Source organism: Mytilus trossulus, chromosome 8, assembly GCF_036588685.1.
Source record: "Mytilus trossulus isolate FHL-02 chromosome 8, PNRI_Mtr1.1.1.hap1, whole genome shotgun sequence".
Classification (NCBI taxonomy): domain Eukaryota; kingdom Metazoa; phylum Mollusca; class Bivalvia; order Mytilida; family Mytilidae; genus Mytilus; species Mytilus trossulus.
The window spans coordinates 16,443,972-16,463,596 of NC_086380.1; the positions used below are offsets into that span (position 1 = coordinate 16,443,972).

Consider the following 19,625-nt stretch of genomic DNA (forward strand, 5'->3'; position numbering starts at 1 on the left):
TAAGGCTTTTTTATGTTTATTACAATAGTCAACATTTATATATAATGTAGTACAAAAATATTCACAACACAATGATCAATTACACTATGTAATATATCATCAAAACATGATTGATTGATTGTTGGTTGCTTAATGTCAAGTGTCAAATAATTCATGCATCATCAAACATGATATAGCAATTATATGTCCAGTTTTCTTATTGACCATTTGATATCGTGAAACATGTAGGTCATTTACGTGCCCAGAATAAATGATGATTTCTAGAGTCATATCATTATCCATTTGCATGCCATTTAATGCCATATCTGCAAATATCACTATAAATACCCTATTGTTTAAATTAAACTTTCATAAGTACATTTGTCAAAGAAATACCATCTTAAAATGTCTTTAAAACAAGAATATTTATATTATTGTTGCTCATCTTAACAAGATTGAATAGCATGATATGTAAAATTATCACAAAAAAAAGATCAAAGGAAAAATGCACAAAATAGCGATAATGTAAAATTCTGCTTATTGACTAGAGTTTAGACTTCACTGATATGACTAATTTGCTTATGACAGTTTTACATCAAAGGGCAGTAATTCATACATATCAAGAACAATTTCATTAATGAGATATATTTGTTTTACTAGCTGTGATGTCCTATATTGACAACCATCAGCTATTAAATGTGTTAGCTCCCAAGGTTGCAGGCTGAAGGTAAAATGTCACCCATTTACACATGTTTTTTCTATTGCTCTAAGCTTTTTAATCTTATTCCCCTTACTTATAAATGCAGCAGAATATACACATTTCATAATCTTTGGTTTGAGAGACTACATAATTAGATGCAAATAATTTACGTCATATTCATAATGTACTTCAGTTTTATATCAATCTTCAAGGATGAAAAATACATTATGATATATATAAAATAGATAGCTTTTAAATGCATTTTCATGCTAATTAACATCTTAAAAAACAAATCATTTTCTTTATCAAAAAGGAGGAATGAATTATAATTGTATTCTTAATATTTGTCCTAAATTTCTGAATGATGTAAATTTGATACAAACAAGATAATGTCATGATTATGTCATACAATTCAATATCTAACAAAATCAACATTCATCAAGTCATCCAAAAATGCTGATTCAATAAGCCCTCTGGTGGTCTTATGTTTCCGTTTTTTCTTAAACTATTCTGCAAAAAGTCTTCCAACCTTGAAATTGGGCCACCTCCACTTGGAGAAGCCATTCTTTTTAACTTTGGGAAAAATTCCTTTGCTAAAACATGTAATAACTTTACAAACTGTTTTCTATAATCTCTGTATAAAGCATGTCCTGTGACCTCTAAAAGGTCAAATGTCATAGTTGCTGTAATATCAGGAAGAGGCTCAATGTTCATCACCATTGACAACCATTCCCAGGCATGCTCAGTGCCATAGGGATTAGGACCTCTTGGAGGATGAGCTACCATGACTGAGGCATAAAGTCTCATTAATCCTGACATTCTTTTGAGAAACTGATCTTGTTTTTCTGCATTTCCTTCAGAATCATACTTATATCCTAAAGCCCTGAAACATGGAAGTATAATGAATATAACAGATATCTAGTTATTATACACGCATCTATGTTGCATTTTACATCTGCATTTTTTGTGTTGTTGTTTTGTTTTATCATTGAAGTATTACACATAAATTTACATTCATACATTTTCCTATATATAATGTCCTATAATTTTACAGATGCACTTTTACACAATAATCACATGCAAGAGAGATTTTCATGCATGCTTTGATTGCCTTGCATGTAGATCATATTCATTCTATGTCTGTATGTGTATGTAAAATAAAGTTTTCTTATATTATCATGTTTCTAGTCTATCATGACTATAAAGGTCCAGGAAATAAATGGGGTTAAAGCTTTTTATGTCTGACAAATGACTAATATGCTTTTTATTGGGGGCAATACTTTAGTAGTTTTTCCTCAAATCTGTCTGTTTTTTTGTTTGTTTATACAGTAGGACTTCTTGAAAAAAAAGTAAGTTGGCTTTATCAGAAAGATAGAATTATTCAAATTTGTATGTTTGTTTCTTACTTATAAAAATCCTCCCTAGATTGTCCATCAGTTTTACTGATATGGTACGGTACTGTATATGGACACAGCTGGTGAAAATGTCCAAGAAGCATGAAGAGAATGTCAGGATGTTCAGCTAACAACCCTACAGTAACGGCTGCTATAGCAAAAGCTGAACTGTGCAAAGCAGATACCTGCTCTTCTCCTTTTTTCTATAAAAGAACATAACAAATAAAATTATAAAATGTATTATTATAGTATAAATGAATGGGTGTTTTTATAATGGCATTGTCATGTGTCCAAGGTCTGTAATAATTAAACGGTAGGTCAGTAGTGGTTTTTCTTTTCGCAATTTATGAATGGAATGAGAACCAGATGCTCCGCAGGGCGTAGCTTTATACGACCGCAGAGGTTGAACCCTGAACGATTGGGGCAAGTATGGACACAACATCCAAGCTGGATTCAGCTCTAAATTTGGATTGTGATTTAATAGTTGACACAGCATAGGTTTCTGACACAGAATGAATGTGTTCTAATGAACTTAAAATTTTTGTTTTCTCTTAGAGCAATTCACTATGCTGTTGAATATTAATCCTCTCAAAAAAATGTTTGAAGAAATTTTCTTTTTATTTATGAAATTTCAAATGAGAAAAATTGAACCCAATTTTTTAATCATATCCCCCTTTCCCTTATTCCAAAACTAATCTCAATTAAAATATTTGAATGGAGTTTGCAACAATAACTACTCATTTAAATACATCATAAAATATTAAGATGTAAAAAAACTGCTTGTTATCACTGAATGGTAAAGATTATTAAAATTTATCAGTTGGTAGTAAAAATTGAATATACATTGTACATGTATATTGTATATAACAAAGAATTAAGTTGATTCTGGACAAAGAAAGATAACTCCAATTAAAAAAAATCTTGCAATAAGATATTTCTTGCTTACTATTCTGGACAAAGAAAGATAACTCTAATTAAAAAAAAAAAATGCTATTTCACAATATTGTGAAATTAGATATTTCTTGCCATTGCACAATACTGTGCAATTGAAAAGACTTGCTATTGCACAATACTTAATATAATAATTTTAGATCCTGATTTGGACCAACTTGAAAACTGGGCCCATAATCAAAAATCTAAGTACATGTTTAGATTCAGCATATCAAAAGGCCCAAGAATTTAATTTTTGTTAAAATCAAACTTAGTTTAATTTTGGACCCTTTGGACCTTAATGTAGGCAAATTTGAAAACGGGACCAAAAATGAAGAATCTACATACACAGTTAGATTTGGCATATCAAAGAACCCCATTTATTCAATTTTTGATGAAATCAAATAAAGTTTAATTTTGGACCCAGATTTGGACCAACTTAAAAACTGGGTCAATAATCAAGAATCTAAGTACATTTTTAGATTCAACATATCAAAGAACCCAACCGATTCATTTTTTGTCAAAATCAAACTAAGTTTAATTTTGGACCCTTTGGACCTTATTGTAGACCAATTTGAAAAAATGACCAAAAGTTAAGAATCTACATACACAGTTAGATTCGGCATATCAAAGAACCCTAATTATTCAATTTTGATGAAATCAAACAAACTTTAATTTTGGACCCTTTGGGCCCCTTTTTCCTAAACTGTTGGACCAAAACTCCCAAAATCAATACCAACCTTCCTTATATGGTCATAAACCTTGTGTTTAAATTTCATAGATTTCTATTCACTTATACCAACGTTATGGTGCGAAAACCAAGAAAAGTGCTCATGTGGGTCCCTTTTTGGCCCCTAATTCCTAAACTGTTGGGACCTAAACTAAAAAATCAATACCAAAATTCCTTTTGTGGTCATCAACATTGTGTTTAAATTTCATTGATTTCTATTTACTTAAACTAAAGTTATTGTGCAAAAACCAAGAATAATGCTTATTTTGACCCTTTTTTGGCCCCTAATTCCTAAACTGTTGAAACCAAAACTCCCAAAATCAATCCCAACCTTTCTTTTGTGGTCATAAACCTTGTGTCAAAATTTCATAGATTTCTATTAACTAAAACTAAAGTTATAGTGCGAAAACCAAGAAAATGCTTATTTGGGCCCTTTTTGGCCCCCAATTCCTAAAATGTTGGGACCAAAACTCCCAAAATCATTACCAACCTTCCTTTTGTGGTCATAAACCTTGTGTTAAAATTTCATAGATTTCTATTCACTTTTACTAAAGTTAGAGTGCGAAAACTAAAAGTATTCGGACGACGACGACGACGCCGACGACGCCAACGTGATAGCAATATACGACGAAATTTTTTTCAAAATTTGCGGTCGTATAAAAACTATATCTCGAGTGAATTCGATTGACAGTTTAGATTATTTTTACAGATAACCGCTACAAATTTCAGCTGATGGCGACTATAGTCCACAATGTTGATAAATATACCATTTTTCTTTTCTTAGCAAAATTACTATACTTACCACAATCATTTTGGCTATCAAGTATTTACAGAATGGTAATGCTTGGGGACAGCCAGACAAGGAGAATCGTCTCCCAGACAAATCTACTGTCCCTCCAGCTAGCAAGGTCAATAGTCTGGTTAGTTGGTCATTCAGATGGTCACCACTCACTGGAGATATATTGTTGATAGGAGTGTTAATGGATTTCTGGATGTCAAATTTCATCTTTTTCATCTGAAATGGAAAGTGTTTACAAGAGGTATGTCTCACTAGCTGGACAGCAAAATCAAAATACATTAATTTGATTAAGAAATTTTTGTGTGCATTTATTATTGCAATTTTTAAAGAATGGATAAAGGCAAAAGTTAATGCTATCATTGCTTTTCTCCTTCTCATCTCAAAGTCAGACTTAGGCAGTCAACATGGAATCCAAACTCTCACCTCAGTGCAATTTCAAGATGGCTTATAGCACCAATTTTTACATAAATAAAGTGACAGCAATCACAATATTCCAATACCATAATTCATATCTATTGTTGATGACTTTATGTTGACCTTCATTTGCCTTTTTTTATTGGTGCTTGCTTGCTTGCTGTCTCATTGACATGTACGCTACATCACATTTTATTCATAATCTTTGCATTAAAATATTTTGCTGTTGTACATCTAGTAAAGTACATTTTGCGTCAGTTCTTGCACTTTAATAATAGAGTTTGTATGCAATGCCTTTTTTCTGCAGTGAAATGTACACGTCTTAAAAAATATATATGTGTATTTGGAATTCTCTAGATTTTTAATTATTTCATTCGAATGATAAAAGTTATAGTTTTATAAAAGTAATTTCTGTACAAATTGTCATAGTTTTGTATAGAAGGCTCCCATTTCATTTAGCGACATCTTGTTCAGACTTAAAAGATCATTTTATGTCAAAAATCAATGTCTTCACCATAGTTGAATCAAATGATCAGTGGCAGATCCAAAACTTTTCCTAAAGGGGGGTGAGGGGGGAGTGGGGGGGGGGGGGGTCTCCAGTCTTGCTCCAGTGATTCCCTATATAATCAACCAAAAATTTCCCACAAAAGGGGGGTCTGGGCCCCCTGGATTGGCCTATGATGATAACATTAAAAGACGAATTGCTAAAATATAGAAAGGTAGGAAAACTAATGGAAAAAGGTATTGTTGGTAAAGGTATTAAACAAAAAACATAAAAAAACTAAACAGATGTCAGATAAAGTTGAGATTGGAACAGGCAATGTGTGAAAGAATCAGCAACCCGACATTGGATGATAACATAACTAATAAGTACCTGTGGATTATTGAACAATGTTTTAGATTCTTCTTCAGCTTTCTTTATCAGCACCTGGAGATTAGTATACTGTGTGAATGCATTCTCATCTACACATCTTAACACAGCCTCTGTAAATCACAAACATATGGATTTGTTAGATACAATGATGACACAATACTATACCTTAATCAACTATTAAAATATCCTGTAAAACATCACTTTATATTTAAAGTTGCCTTATTTTATTAGTAACAATTAGACTTAAGTATGTATGTATTAGATGTTTGTTTTAATGATAGTGTCTCATAAGTCATTTTCAGCTGGCATCCTTTTACTTAAATGTTAGGTTCTTATGACTTTATGTGTTTATGTGTTTATATAAATTGATATAGTAATGGATGGTGACACTTTAATAAAATAAATTTTATCTAGTAATAAATTGTACTTTCAAGGATTTGAACAATAATCAAGGACTTCTGGGAAAGTTGGATATGATTTGATAGCTACAGATTTTCACTGAACCCATCAATGAATGATTAATTCAATAACTTAACCAATACAATATTTTTAAAAAAAAACCATTTATAAAAAGTTTTCATTGATTTTGGATTTCAATGTATATGATTGCCAAATTTTGGATAAATTTTATGAATATAAGTTTTGTAGTAGTAAATGTAGGTAGAATGTCTAAATATATGACTTATTAATATTTTATATTTTCATCCTTTCACCAAGTCGTAGGTAAATATTGAGTTGGTACCCAACACTTTCACTAAAATTAATTTGGCTCGTTTAATTTTCATAAAATTTTTGTCAGAGTATTTACTTTGACCCTTTAACCAAAATATATTTTTTTTTTTTTTTTTGAACCAACCATTTTGTCAGAAATATTACACTGGTTATATAGCAGTTTAACAATAACCAATTTTGATCATTGAGAAGCTAAATATTCCTTTTACAACACAACGTAATTAAAACGTTAAGCTGACTTTACAGAGTTATCTCCCTGTAGCGTTAGGTACCACCTTAAAATAGATACCAACCTGCAGTCGGTCTTGATGTTGATGATGGTGCTGGTGTGGAGGTGGCAAGAGGAGTGGACGGTACTCCTGGTGTTGGAGGGACCTTCAAAATAAGAGGTTTACCACAATCATATAGAGTAAACAAGAATGTGTCCACAGTACACAGATGCCCCACTCGCACTATCATTTTCTATGTTTACTGGACCGTGAAATTGGAATAAATTCTTTAATTTGGCATTAAAAATTAGAATGATCTTATCAAAGGGAACAGGTATACTAAGTTTCAAGTTGATTGGACTTCAACTTCATCAAAAACTACCTTGACCAAAAACTTTAACCTGAAGTGTGACAGACGGACGAATGAACAGACGGACGGACGAACGAATGGACGCACAGACCAGAAAAAATAATGCCCCTCTACTATCGTCAGTGGGGCATAAAAAAATAACAAAATAAAAAAAAGTTTTAAATTTAAATAATGATTCAATCTTATATTAAAGTATATACCAGTTTTCATTAAATTTAATTTTTCATTTAACTTTTCATTGGATACCTTATGCTGTGAAACTGTGCTCCAATACAGAAAATATCGTATATTTTGGATGGTTACGAGTCTTTATACATGTTATATGAAGGCATGCTATGTATTCCATAAAAATTGATTAAATGTTATAAATGTTTCCAAAAATACAATGAGGCTACTTATTTTGCAATTCGTATTGTACTTAACATCATCAAATCATAACTTAAATATTGTTCATATTGCCTCTCAACACTTCAAATAAAATACTATATCATGTCCATATACATATAGAGTATTTTATGGCAGACAAGACAATATAAGAGATCTGCTGTAAGTTAATTATTATGAGATTTACCACTGTTACTTTAGCAGCTGCTGCGGCAGCTTCAGCCCTGGCCTTGGCCTCTATTTCTGCTCTGGCTTTTTTTTCTGCTTCCTCTTTAGCTTGTTCTTCTTTTATTTTCTTTGTTAACTCATCTACAAAAATTCGTCATTATAAATGTGTTTTGTTCATAAACCATTAGCTTCATAATATCAATGGCCATTCTTCATTTATACAAACCTAATCTATCCCTTTGTCACAACTACATCTAATGAAGAAACATGACAATTGAACAATAAAAAAATGCAATTTGGAATATTTTATCGCTATTTTCTAAAATTTTGCATTGATCCTGTTTTTTATATTTTTTATTAAAATGTTAATCTATTTTGAGTGAAAGATTTGTTTATCATATACTTAGCATTGATATGATAGCTTTTGCATATGTGTAATGAGCGGAAGTACACAAGCCATAATTTCCCACCCAGGCTGATAACCCATATCAGGGGCATCTCGTGCACAAAACCAGTAATAGTGCCTCTCGTGCAAGTTACTTCCGGTGTTTCCGGTTTCGGTTGTTTGCTTTTCCATTGTGACGTCAGAAATTTTTATGATGACGTTCTTAATTTATGTGAACTTTTGTGGGGATAGTTTAGTACTTGCTAACAAATGCCATTGACAATTATGAATCATTTTATAGTACAACAAACATGGAGTAAAAATGATTATAAAACTCTTCAAAACTTTCAATGTTTCAAAATGCCTCTATAGGAAATGTTACCATAAATATATATGGAGGCAGTGATGCTGTTGTTGGACAATTAAAGTATATTTGATTCATAATTTAACTTCTTTATAAAGTTTTTGACTGTTTTAGTTACTGGACCCATATCAGCACCTCGACTCCGTCTCAGGCTGATATGGGGGTCTCGTGATGATACCCAGGCTGATATGGAAAAGGCCATGTATTAATCTCTATTTATATCAGGTTACTCTAGTGATATCAGTTACTAGAGCTGAGTAGAAAGAGAATATTACCCTCTGATTTGATTGAAGCTGAATATAAGGTTTTAACAGCAACACTAAGGAGCATATCTCACCCTTGCAGCCAAGATAAATATCCATTCTCCTTATTAATTACCAGATACCTTCTTATGATTAAGAAATACTAATGAATGGAAAAATAAGAAGTCAATCAGCAGACAATATAATAAAGAACATGTGGTATGATTGCTAATGAGACAACCCTCCACAAGAGACCAAATGAAACAGAAATTGTATACATGTAATATTACATAAAATTGAGAATGGCAATGGGGAATGTGTCAAAGAGACAACAACCCGACCATAGAAAAAAACAACAGCAGAAGGTCACCAACAGGTGTTCAATGTAGCGTGAAATTCCCGCACCCGGAGGTGTCCATGTATACATCTAAAAGAAGGAATAGTATAACTCCATCAGAACTACAATAGTAAATCTGTACTGTTAGTAAGTTAAAGCTTAAATCACTACAAGCTGCAGCCAATCAGAGTATAATTTTTGGTAATGACAGTCATTTTTAAAAATAGATCGATATCAGTGATCTTAAAGAAACCATCTTCATCAAATAAATCAATAACCACTCACAGCTTGTTATGGACATATTTAGGTTGTGGACTCCTTTAAGGTAGCACTACAGTCAAAATTTTCTGACTCCAATCAACAGTCTTTAAAGACTAATTTCTCTAAAACTACTCCGTGGATTTTAATTTTTTTTTAACTCATTTTAAAGCTGAAATATAACTCTTTCTTAGTCTATTTAAAAATTTATTTTAGGTTTGATAATTCTCTAAATATAACTCATTAATTGCCAAAAAAGTGGTCTTCTAACTTGGATCAAGATGGCACATTCATGTCAAATGGTAGTAAAAATTTGTTTTCATCCCTTTAATCAACCATATAAAATCAACAAAACCGTGTCTTAGATTTTTGATATATGCCTCCAGTAAGAAGATATATTGATTTAAATGCTGGGTTCCAAACCTCATTTCACCTTTCATCTTTGGAGACCTATAAATTCATTTAGAAGCATATCATCCAAAAACTGGGACACGGTATTGTAGAAAACACACCCTTTAATCATATATATCAATGTCAAGCCAAAGGGGGTACCCATAAAGTTTCTGTTCTCATTTTTTCATTACAATTCTCATGAAAAATTGTTCTGAGAAATGATCTAAAAACTTAATTTCCCCCTTAGAACCTCTGTAAAGTCAATATAAATACAAAAATTCCACTGGGAACACCCCAGGAGTGTTCTGATATCATTACTATATCAATAGAACCACACACTTTGTGTCTTTGATGCTCTAATTCTGAAAATTTTGCATTATATGTGAACTGTCCAACACTAACTTGGCATTTGGCGGGAGTTTGACGTCACAGATTTGACCAACATAATTACATATATAGACAAAGCTCCGCCTCTTTCCAGAAAGTCTAAGATAAGAGACTAACATGATTGACCAGCTGCATATAATCAATGTTTAACATCATTATTCTGAGTCTCTATATACATGATATATAAAGAATAATTTTCATTTGAATTTTAAAAAAGAAATAAACTGTCTGAAATAAGCTAGAACATTAAAAGTGTGCACCAAAAAACATGTTCACTTAAAAATACACTTTTTTTACCCTCAGATTTTTTTAAATTTAATTGAACTGAAAAATTACACTTAAACTGAAAATTAGTTAAAATGCATAAAACTGTATTCAAATGAAGAAGACCAAGGGAATACATTTATACAGGCAGTCAGAGGCTTTTAATACTTTCCCACTCTTTTCCATAGTATTTTTTTCATTTTTGGTAGAATTTTTTCCCTTTAGATTTTTTCTTTTTCTCAGTTCACTTCCCTGTTATATAAATTATTTTTGTTGCAAAACAAATGAGATAAGATCTAGACTACAATATTTCTCTTGTGGTCAGGGATTAACAGCTGGACACTGGCATCAACAGATGATTGACATATTAGCCACTCCCAATTGCTATATATTTAGATTAATTACCATGTGCTTTTATTTACATAAGTCAATTATCAATTTACTCCCTGTTGCGATATGAAAATGACTTTGGGATTTTTACAAACTGTGCAGAATAATACTAACTTCAATATTACGTGATAAAAAAAATATCTTCAAAAAACCATTGTTAGACTGTAGTGCTACCTTAATAAAAAAAAGAATGTTCATTTAGCCATCAAGAAATATTATATAAAAATAAAACCTACCATATTCTTTTCTCATATATTCATATGCATTTAGGCAAAGCTTGAGAATTTCTGTCATCTTAACAACTTCATTTGTATCAACATCTCTTGAAGCCATCTGTGAGACTTCAGCCAGTTTATTGTTGACTAAATTAAGTGCCTTTTTCAAAGATTCAGGTAGTCTATCTTTGGGTGTAAACTGTTCATACATAGTTTTGAGTCTCTCCAATAAAGTGGCTATATCATTTCTTATAGTCTGGGCTATCTGGATCCTTTCCTGTCTTTCTTTTTCTCTACAATGAAAACATACTTATTCATATTGCAAAGAATTCTGCTGAAACTAGTGGCAGGGCTGTCTTAAGTATGTGGTGGGGTTCGTGTTGCTTAGTATTTAGTTTTCAATGTTGTGTCTTGTGAACTATTATTTGTCTTGTCTTTTTCTTTTTTATCCATGGCGCTATCAGTTAATATTTGATCTATGAATTTGAATGTCCCTCTGGTATCTTTCGCCCCTGTTTTAAACTTGCAGTAAGGATGAGAAGTTGTTTTGCTCAATGTTGAAGGCCTCCCTGTGACTTTGATATGCAGAATAACAATAAAAGCGTTGTTCTTTTTTTTCTGGCGTTTTTTATTGTGCATGTTCTGATTTTATTGGATAACTCATATTTTTTCCCCTGTTAGTTATCAAATTAAATAAAATTTCAAGTTTTCATAATTCAACCAGATGCTCCGCAGGGCGTAGCTTTATACGACCCCAGAGGTTGAACCCTGAACGGTTGGGGCAAGTATGGACACAACATTCAAGCTGGATTCCGCTCTAAATTTGGATTGTGATTAAATAGTTGACACAGCATAGGTTTCTGACACAGAATGAATGTATTCAAATGAACTTAAAATTTTTGTTTTCTCTTAGAGCAATTCACTATGCTGTTGAATATTAATCCTCTCAAAAAAATGTTTGAAGAAATTTTCTTTTTATTTATGAAATTTCAAATGAGAAAAATTTAACCCAATTTTTTATTCACATCCCCCTTTCCCTTATTCCAAAACTAATTTCAATTAAAATATTCTAATGGAGTTTGCAACAATTACTACTCATTTAAATACATGATGTAAAAAAACTGCTTGTTATCACTGAATGGTAAAGATTAATTTATCAGTTGGTAGTAAAAAGTGAATATACATTGTATATTGTATATAACAAAGATTTAAGTTGATTCTGGACAAAGAAAGATAACTCCAATTAAAAAAAAATCTTGCAGATATTTCTTGCTTACTATACTGGACAAAGAAAGATAACTCTTAATTAAAAAAAAATTTGCTATTTCACAATATTGTGAAATTAGATATTTCTTGCCATTGCACAATACTGTGCAATTGAAAAGACTTGCTATTGCACAATACTTAATATAATAATTTTAGATCCTGATTTGGACCAACTTGAAAACTGGGCCCATAATCAAAAATCTAAGTACATGTTTAGATTCAGCATATCAAAGAGGCCCAAGAATTTATTTTTTGTTAAAATCTAACTTAGTTTAATTTTGGACCCTTTGCACTTTAATTTAGACCAATTTTAAAACTGGACCAAAAATTAAGAATCTACATACACAGTTAGATTTGGCATATCAAAGAACCCCAATTATTCAATTTTTGATGAAATCAAACAATGTTTAATTTTGGACCCCGATTCGGGCCAACTTGAAAACTGGGCCAATAATCAAAAATCTAAGTACATTTTTAGATTCAGCATATCAAAGAACCCCAAGGTTTCAATTTTTGTTAAAATCAAACTAAGTTTAATTTTGGACCCTTTGGACCTTAATGTAGACCAATTTGAAAAAGGGACCAAAAATTAAGAATCTACATACACAGTTAGATTCGGCATATTAAAGAACCCCAATTATTCAATTTTCATGAAATCAAACAAAGTTTAATTTTGGACCCTTTGGGCCCCTTTTCCCTTAACTGTTGGGACCAAAACTTCCAAAATCAATACCAACCTTCCTTTTATAGTCATAAACCTTGTGTTTAAATTTCATAGATTTCTATTCACTTATACTAAGACTATGGTGCGAAAACCAAGAAAAATGCTTATTTGGGTCCCTTTTTGGCCCCTTATTCCTAAACTGTTGGGACTGAAACTCCCAAAATCAATACCAACCTTCCTTTTGTGGTCATAAACATTGTGTTTAAATTTCATTGATTTCTATTTACTTTAACTAAAGTTATTGTGCGAAAACCAAGAATAATGCTTATTTGGGCCCTTTTTTGGCCCCTAATTCCTAAACTGTTTAAAATAAAACTCCCAAAATCAATCCCAACCCTTATTTTGTGGTTATAAACCTTGTGTCAAAATTTCATAGATTTCTATTAACTTAAACTAAAGTTATAGTGCGAAAACCAAGAAAATGCTTATTTGGGCCCTTTTTGGCCCCTAATTCCTAAAATGTTGGGACCAAAACTCCCAAAATCAATACCAGCCTTCCTTTTATGGTCATAAACCTTGTGTTAAAATTTCATAGATTTCTATTCACTTTTACTAAAGTTAGAGTGCGAAAACTAAAAGTATTCGGACGACGACGACGACGACGACGCCAACGTGATAGCAATATACGACGAAATTTTTTTCAAAATTTGCGGTCGTATAAAAACTTATTTGGAATTTTGAATCTTGTTCATTTCTTAACAGTATGGCCTAAATTTCATAATGATATTTAAACATGAGGCATCTGTCTTATAATCTCTTGCACGTAACACATAAAGATAATAAGTTTACAGCCAATCGTATTGAGTGTGTAGGCAAAGGTGTAATATTGTTGGTTAGCTTGCTTGTTAGCTGAACCGTGAAGGTATTACTAGGTTAGGTAAACTACCCTCTTTTAAGAGTAGACAAGTCCAACAGATAATCAATCTATCTGTCTATAGGATTAGACTACTTCAAAAAGAGGGTAGAATACTTTATCTAATAATGACTTCAGATAAATTAAAATATTTCAATACTTGAACTATCATAATGTATACTAACTTTCTCTTTATTTCTTCCTTTAATTTCTCATGTTTCTTCTGTAACATCTATAATCATAAGTTATAAATAGATGTAGTATAATAATAAACATATATTTCCTTAATTAAGTGCAAATAAAAAGAAATTAAAGGTTTTTAGTAACTCTTAAATCGAACATACAAACTCAATAAAAATTGACATAGAGATATGTCTACCCTGCTTTGCAATAAAATCAAAAACAGTAAAGATGTTAGTGAAAGTAATTGGAAATATATATTCTTTTTTTAGTATACTTTTAAAAGTAGTGAAAAGGTCTGACTAATTGACAACTATCAAGCCAGACACATAAAACTAAAGAGTAAAGACATCAGAATATACTTACAACAGAGATATATGTATTTAGATTTAATATAATCAAGTTCTAAATATCAACTGTCTATTAAAAATAAATAAGGAACATGCATACAAATGTATACATTTGAAAAATTACAAACTAATAGCAAAAGTGTAAATTGATCTGTGACAAGCCAGTAATGTAAATCACCATACCTGGGCATGCTCTCGATGATCTTCTTTTAACTTCCTCTGTTTTTCCTGCAGTTCAATTGTTCTGAAACAAAATATAAAAGGAGTAGGGGCAATAAGGCCCTTATTTGGCCCCAAAATAACTGCAAATTTAAAAGTTATCATACATATTTTTAAATTACTGAAAACTTAACTAAGGTATAAGGTACTAAGAAAATCAAAACAAATTTGACATCAAACAAGTTACCATGGCAACAAATCATGACCTAATTTGCATATTTTGTAAAATTTCGTGATTTTCTTTGTTTTTACATCATATTTTAAGTATATTTTAGATTGAAAAAGTATGTGCGCACCCAAGAAACAACTTTAATTTTGGTGAGATTATGCCAATAGTTATAATAAAGCTTCTGTTAAATTATTTTGTTGTTTCTCGGCTGCGCAGGATGTTTCCTCAATGGAAATAATGATAGAAAACTGCATAAATTATGTGTTTTTCATCGTTTTTGTGAAAACAGTACACATTATGACATAATTCTGACGTCATCAGATAAAAATCTTTCTGTTTTTAATTTATATTTCTTGACCCTATGCATTTCTAAACATTATGTGCCAATTTGAAATGGTTATCAAACTTTTTATTTTTCTTGGGCCAAAACTAGGCCTTAATGCCCCTACTCCTTTACCGCTGTACATAAAACTCAATGAAATGCTTTTGAATTTGGATTTTAAATATACTCCTTTCTATGACATTCAGGATAAAAATATGTGCATTTTAATTCTCATTTTTAAACAAAAGTCTGTTGTCAGATCAGGATTCTTTATATTTAGTTTTGAGACAGAGTAAAAAGTTTTGTGACAGATCTAATGAATTTTATATGTATTCTAAAGTTATATCATAAGTGTGCAGCTTTTAACATTATTTCCTATAAACTATTGCTCAAAAATGTCAAAGCATATACAATAAATCATACATTTTGGCATGTTGAGGTCCATTTCTTCAATTTTGTGCCAAAATATTGCAATCTTTTACTAACATATGCGAAAGCTTCTCAGTATTCCCAAGTGTCTTATATAATAAGTTACATTCCTTTAATAACTAAGCCATGTTATCACAGCTAAGTTTATCCCTTAATAGCCTCGATTCATTGATTTACCATAGTCCATTAAAAATGTATTAATAGTTATCAAGACTATGCATTTAGTTTCTGCGCAATGTCTCAAGAGTTCCCTAGAGCCCACTATAAATGAAATAATTTTACAAATAACAAGCATATATGTTATTACAGATTTAGAAAATTTAAGGTGAAAGTATCTGTAATAACACACGCAAGCTATTTCCAGGAATAACCCTATAGAGTTATATCTCTGACTGGAAAAAGAGGCAAAACAATTCAGAAACTTCTGTGTGGATTGCTGAATATTAACACTGCTGAACAATGAGCAAAGATACTAGATTTTTTATTACCATTTTGGAAAATGCTGCATTCAATTTATGTTATAGGAATTAAAAATATTCAAATCTATCGGACATTATAATTTTCAAATAATATTTTTTATTCCCAAGATCAAAGATACATGTATTATTTGCATACTGTTGCATGAATTGTAATTCTGTTTCCTGTTGTTGTTCCTCAGCTTTATTCTGTTGGTTTCTCTGTAATACTGACAATTTATTCTCAGCCTCATTCTGAAGTTTCTTGGTATGTTCTGTGAACCTTTGTTGTTTGTTGTATACCTTAACCTAATGAAATAAAGTTATGTTTGTAAAGTTCAAATTCAAAAAAAAGATGAATGCCATCTGGTTACTAATGTAGTTAGACATAAACGTCATCTTGACTCATTCCGTTCATTGTTTAAAACATTTAACTCACCAGGAACTGTCAAGATGAATTATAACAACACAAGTAAACTCCATTTATAAATAAACTAAAATATTGCAGCTTTTTCCATTCATCCCATAACTTATATTTTTGTTTAACCTGTGACTGCAGCAAAATCAAATATGCTTTTCTCATACAATATTGACACACTTGTAGCTCCCTGTATGGTATGGGTTGTTGAAGGCCCAACCTAAAGTTGCTTACATCCTTGTCATGTGGTCACTGTAAATGACTGTGGGGAAAGTTTGTCCAGTCATTGGTCAACATACCACATCTTCTTATTTTTAACTCTTTTTTTGGTAATTACCATTTAGATACAGTGCTAGACTAAAACATTTTTTTTACACATCAGTTATTTTGTCAAACAGAACCTAGACAAATGTCTTTTTATAGTAGCTGAAGTAAAATTTATAAATTTTTCAATGAGGATATTGAAATGAATTTTGTTGACTAATTGAAATCATGGTTTTCATTACCCATAAAACTTACCAAAGTAAATATCAATACTGACCTTGATCGCCTTGTCAAGAGAATGTTCATACTCTTTAACTGCTAGTATACTCTTTGTGTACTCTGGTGAAACTGGAATAATGGTCTTTTTAAGTGTAGGGGAGACAATCTCAATTGGTGATGTAGGGGAGACAATCTCCACTGTCCTTGGTGATGAACAATCTGTTTTGATTGTTAATTGGACAACATTGTCATATGATGATTCACTGGCACTACTGAAAAATAATAAAATATTAGTTAATAATTGGAATATCCAATTTCATAATCATGATAACTGAAGTGGAGAAACAAATTTACAAGCATAATAAGTCAATAAGAAAACTTCAAAACCTTATAGATTAAATACAAAATTTATCAAGACTCCACAGAAAATCTTTTTTTCATGAGTCCTTTTTAGATAAAATTCTTGTCTGGTGCAAATACAAAATTTCAATCCTGGTATCAATTATGATTTTATTTCTCAATCTATAAAATGGGGTTTCTTAGTGTATTCACTATTACATACATTAAAATTCATGACATTAGGTACATTGTATTGTGTATATTATATACTAACACAGTTTATATCTACAGTGAAATTTTAACACATATTTACCTGTCTGGAATGCTACCTTTACGATGTTTGTGCAAGGCATGGTCTGTAAGTCTGTTATTGGGCGAGTTATCAAACCTTTTGGATATAGTTGGAGGAGGAGAACAATGCTCAAAGAACTCCTGAAATATAACAACAAAATCAATACACTAAATATACATTTGAATATGACAAACTGACTGTTACTGACATTTATTTGATAATAAAATTAACGGTATCAATTTTCTTGCACCAGATGCGCATTTCAACAATACTTGTCTATTCAATGATGCTCGTGGCCATATTATTTGAAATGCAAAGCTTATATAAGAGAATACAAATGTAAGTGTTCATTTATAGAAAACAAATCAAAACAGATTTTGAAAAAAGGGGGAGGGCTAGGAAAAGGTCCGGCCCCCTTACTTGATTACTCATGACTGATCCCAGATCCCGCTTACTGTTTTGACCATCAAATCCCAAATTGATGCCGTCGGAGCTTAAAATACAATATTGTTATCTCCATTCTAATGAAACTGCGCATACATTTTTGTACGTCCCATAGCATCAATTGTCAATTGATGATATGTAAGAAAGTGCCGTTATCCAATCAAAATGAACCTTACAAACGTTGTTGCATTAGAATTCCCGTTTTCACGTCACACAATATTTTGACTTTCACTGGTCACGCTTACAAAAAAAAACGTCAATCCCGCATCACTTTTAGACCCCAATGAAATCCACGTATACACACAGACATACCCAAAAATTGACACACATATACATAGCCTTGAAGAAACATCGACAAATCGACGTGCAGCAATAAAAAAAAATAAACAAGAAGAGAAAGTTGATTTTGAAAAAAAATTAAAAATAAGACGATGATGAACCTTTGAAGGAGGTCTTCTGTCATATGTTAAGCTTCCTTTAGATGTGTTCTTCAGCGCCTTTGAAATCTCCATCTGATCGAATATTTAAATATTTGAATTAAATTTGCTAGTAATCAAACATCATGATGAGTATTTTCTAATTTCTCGTTCCCTCTCTGAACTGATATTATTGGAAAAGTCGAGAGAGGTCCGACATATGCACTTCCGAAAGTTTAAACTACCTAAAATGGGTAATCATGGTCCCGGCAAGAATTAAGGTCCTGCATAGAGTTGTAGACTTGTGTTTGTATCTTTACTGAGATACATATTTATGAGAATAGAGATTAGAACCAGAAATGTGTTTTTCGATTATAATAAACCAAGAAAATGACATACGCGTGTATCTATAAGTTGAAAAAAAAATGTATATGAAAATTATGCCGGTATCATTGCAGATGTCAAGGGTTGACTTGTTGTAACCAAGGATTTGTATAGTTGTCTAACTTTACAAATCCTTGTTGTAACTTTATAATATGAGGCAGGCATTACCTGTTAATGGGGACGAAGTCTGTTTGATTTTTTTTAACCTAAATATTTGTAAAAAAAACAACGGAAATACCTTTACGTTTCCGAGTTTGGTTCTGTTGTTAGGGATTTTAGTTGTGACGTTATTTAAGTTATGACGTCATATGCAATGTAAACAAAGAAACGCTTTCATCAGGTAACGTTTTTTCTTATCAAGGAATTATTTAAAATGAAATTGGTATTGCAGTCCTTCCTATTTTATACTAGACTGATAAATATGATTTTCTCAAAGTTTCATACAAATGAAATCGGAAAAAGGAAGTACATTGTAGATTTCTGCGCAGGTCCGGGATTTCAAAACATGACATAAAATAAATTGAACGATTTTGAGTTCATTAGTACAATAAAAAATTCGGGAAATTTTCCCGATTTTTTTTTTATTGAATTTTCTACTGTTATTGGGGACTTCGTCCCCATAATATTTAAACTGTGTAAAATAGGTTTAGAGCAAAGTGTCACAGAGAGACATGTCAGTCATACGGTTTAGAGTATTAGGAAAAACCAAAAAAGGGCTAAAAAAAAAAAAAAAAAAATCTATGGCTTCAAACTATTTATTTGTACTGACGTAATTGTGTTTCCTGGCATATGCTCTCTGTTTCAACATTACACCAGTTATCTTAGGCGACCACTGATAGACTGTTGTTGGGCTTTCTTTTTGTCCCTGCTATCCAAGACGGGCGATATATCATTTGTCATGATATGTCAGAGGGACATCCAAACCGTCATAAACTCATGATATTATTTAATATTCTAGTATTGT

The 19,625-nt window shown here is 31.4% G+C and overlaps 1 protein-coding gene across 2 annotated transcripts; it reads right to left on the bottom strand.

The window, feature by feature from the left end:
* Nucleotides 1-18,497, bottom strand: LOC134680621 (mRNA export factor GLE1-like). Of its 2 annotated transcripts, none has more exons than XM_063539733.1 (13): nucleotides 18,302-18,497; nucleotides 17,439-17,557; nucleotides 16,845-17,055; nucleotides 16,046-16,194; nucleotides 14,475-14,535; nucleotides 13,947-13,993; nucleotides 10,940-11,211; nucleotides 7,703-7,824; nucleotides 6,846-6,927; nucleotides 5,821-5,930; nucleotides 4,536-4,748; nucleotides 2,086-2,276; nucleotides 1-1,562 (listed from the first exon to the last, which is right to left on the bottom strand). In XM_063539733.1, the coding sequence occupies exons 1-13, from the start codon at nucleotides 18,371-18,373 to the stop codon at nucleotides 1,118-1,120; spliced, it is 2,094 nt and encodes a 697-aa protein (XP_063395803.1). In that variant the 5' UTR covers nucleotides 18,374-18,497; the 3' UTR covers nucleotides 1-1,117. The 2 variants fall into 2 exon arrangements, with proteins under 2 accessions (XP_063395803.1, XP_063395802.1); XM_063539732.1 differs by having other exon boundaries at nucleotides 16,845-17,058.
* Nucleotides 18,498-19,625: the final 1,128 nt, after the last annotated feature.

Bases quoted from the DNA above. Each gene is read 5' to 3' on its own strand.
- LOC134680621 (XM_063539732.1), bottom strand. From the start codon at position 18,373: ATGGAGATTTCAAAGGCGCTGAAGAACACATCTAAAGGAAGCTTAACA. The intron at 17,558-18,301 runs GTTCATCATCGT...GTTATATTTCAG, and splicing joins ACAGAAGACCTCCTTCAAAG to GAGTTCTTTGAGCATTGTTC. The intron at 13,994-14,474 runs GTATGGTGATTT...TTATGATTATAG, and splicing joins ATCATCGAGAGCATGCCCAG to ATGTTACAGAAGAAACATGA.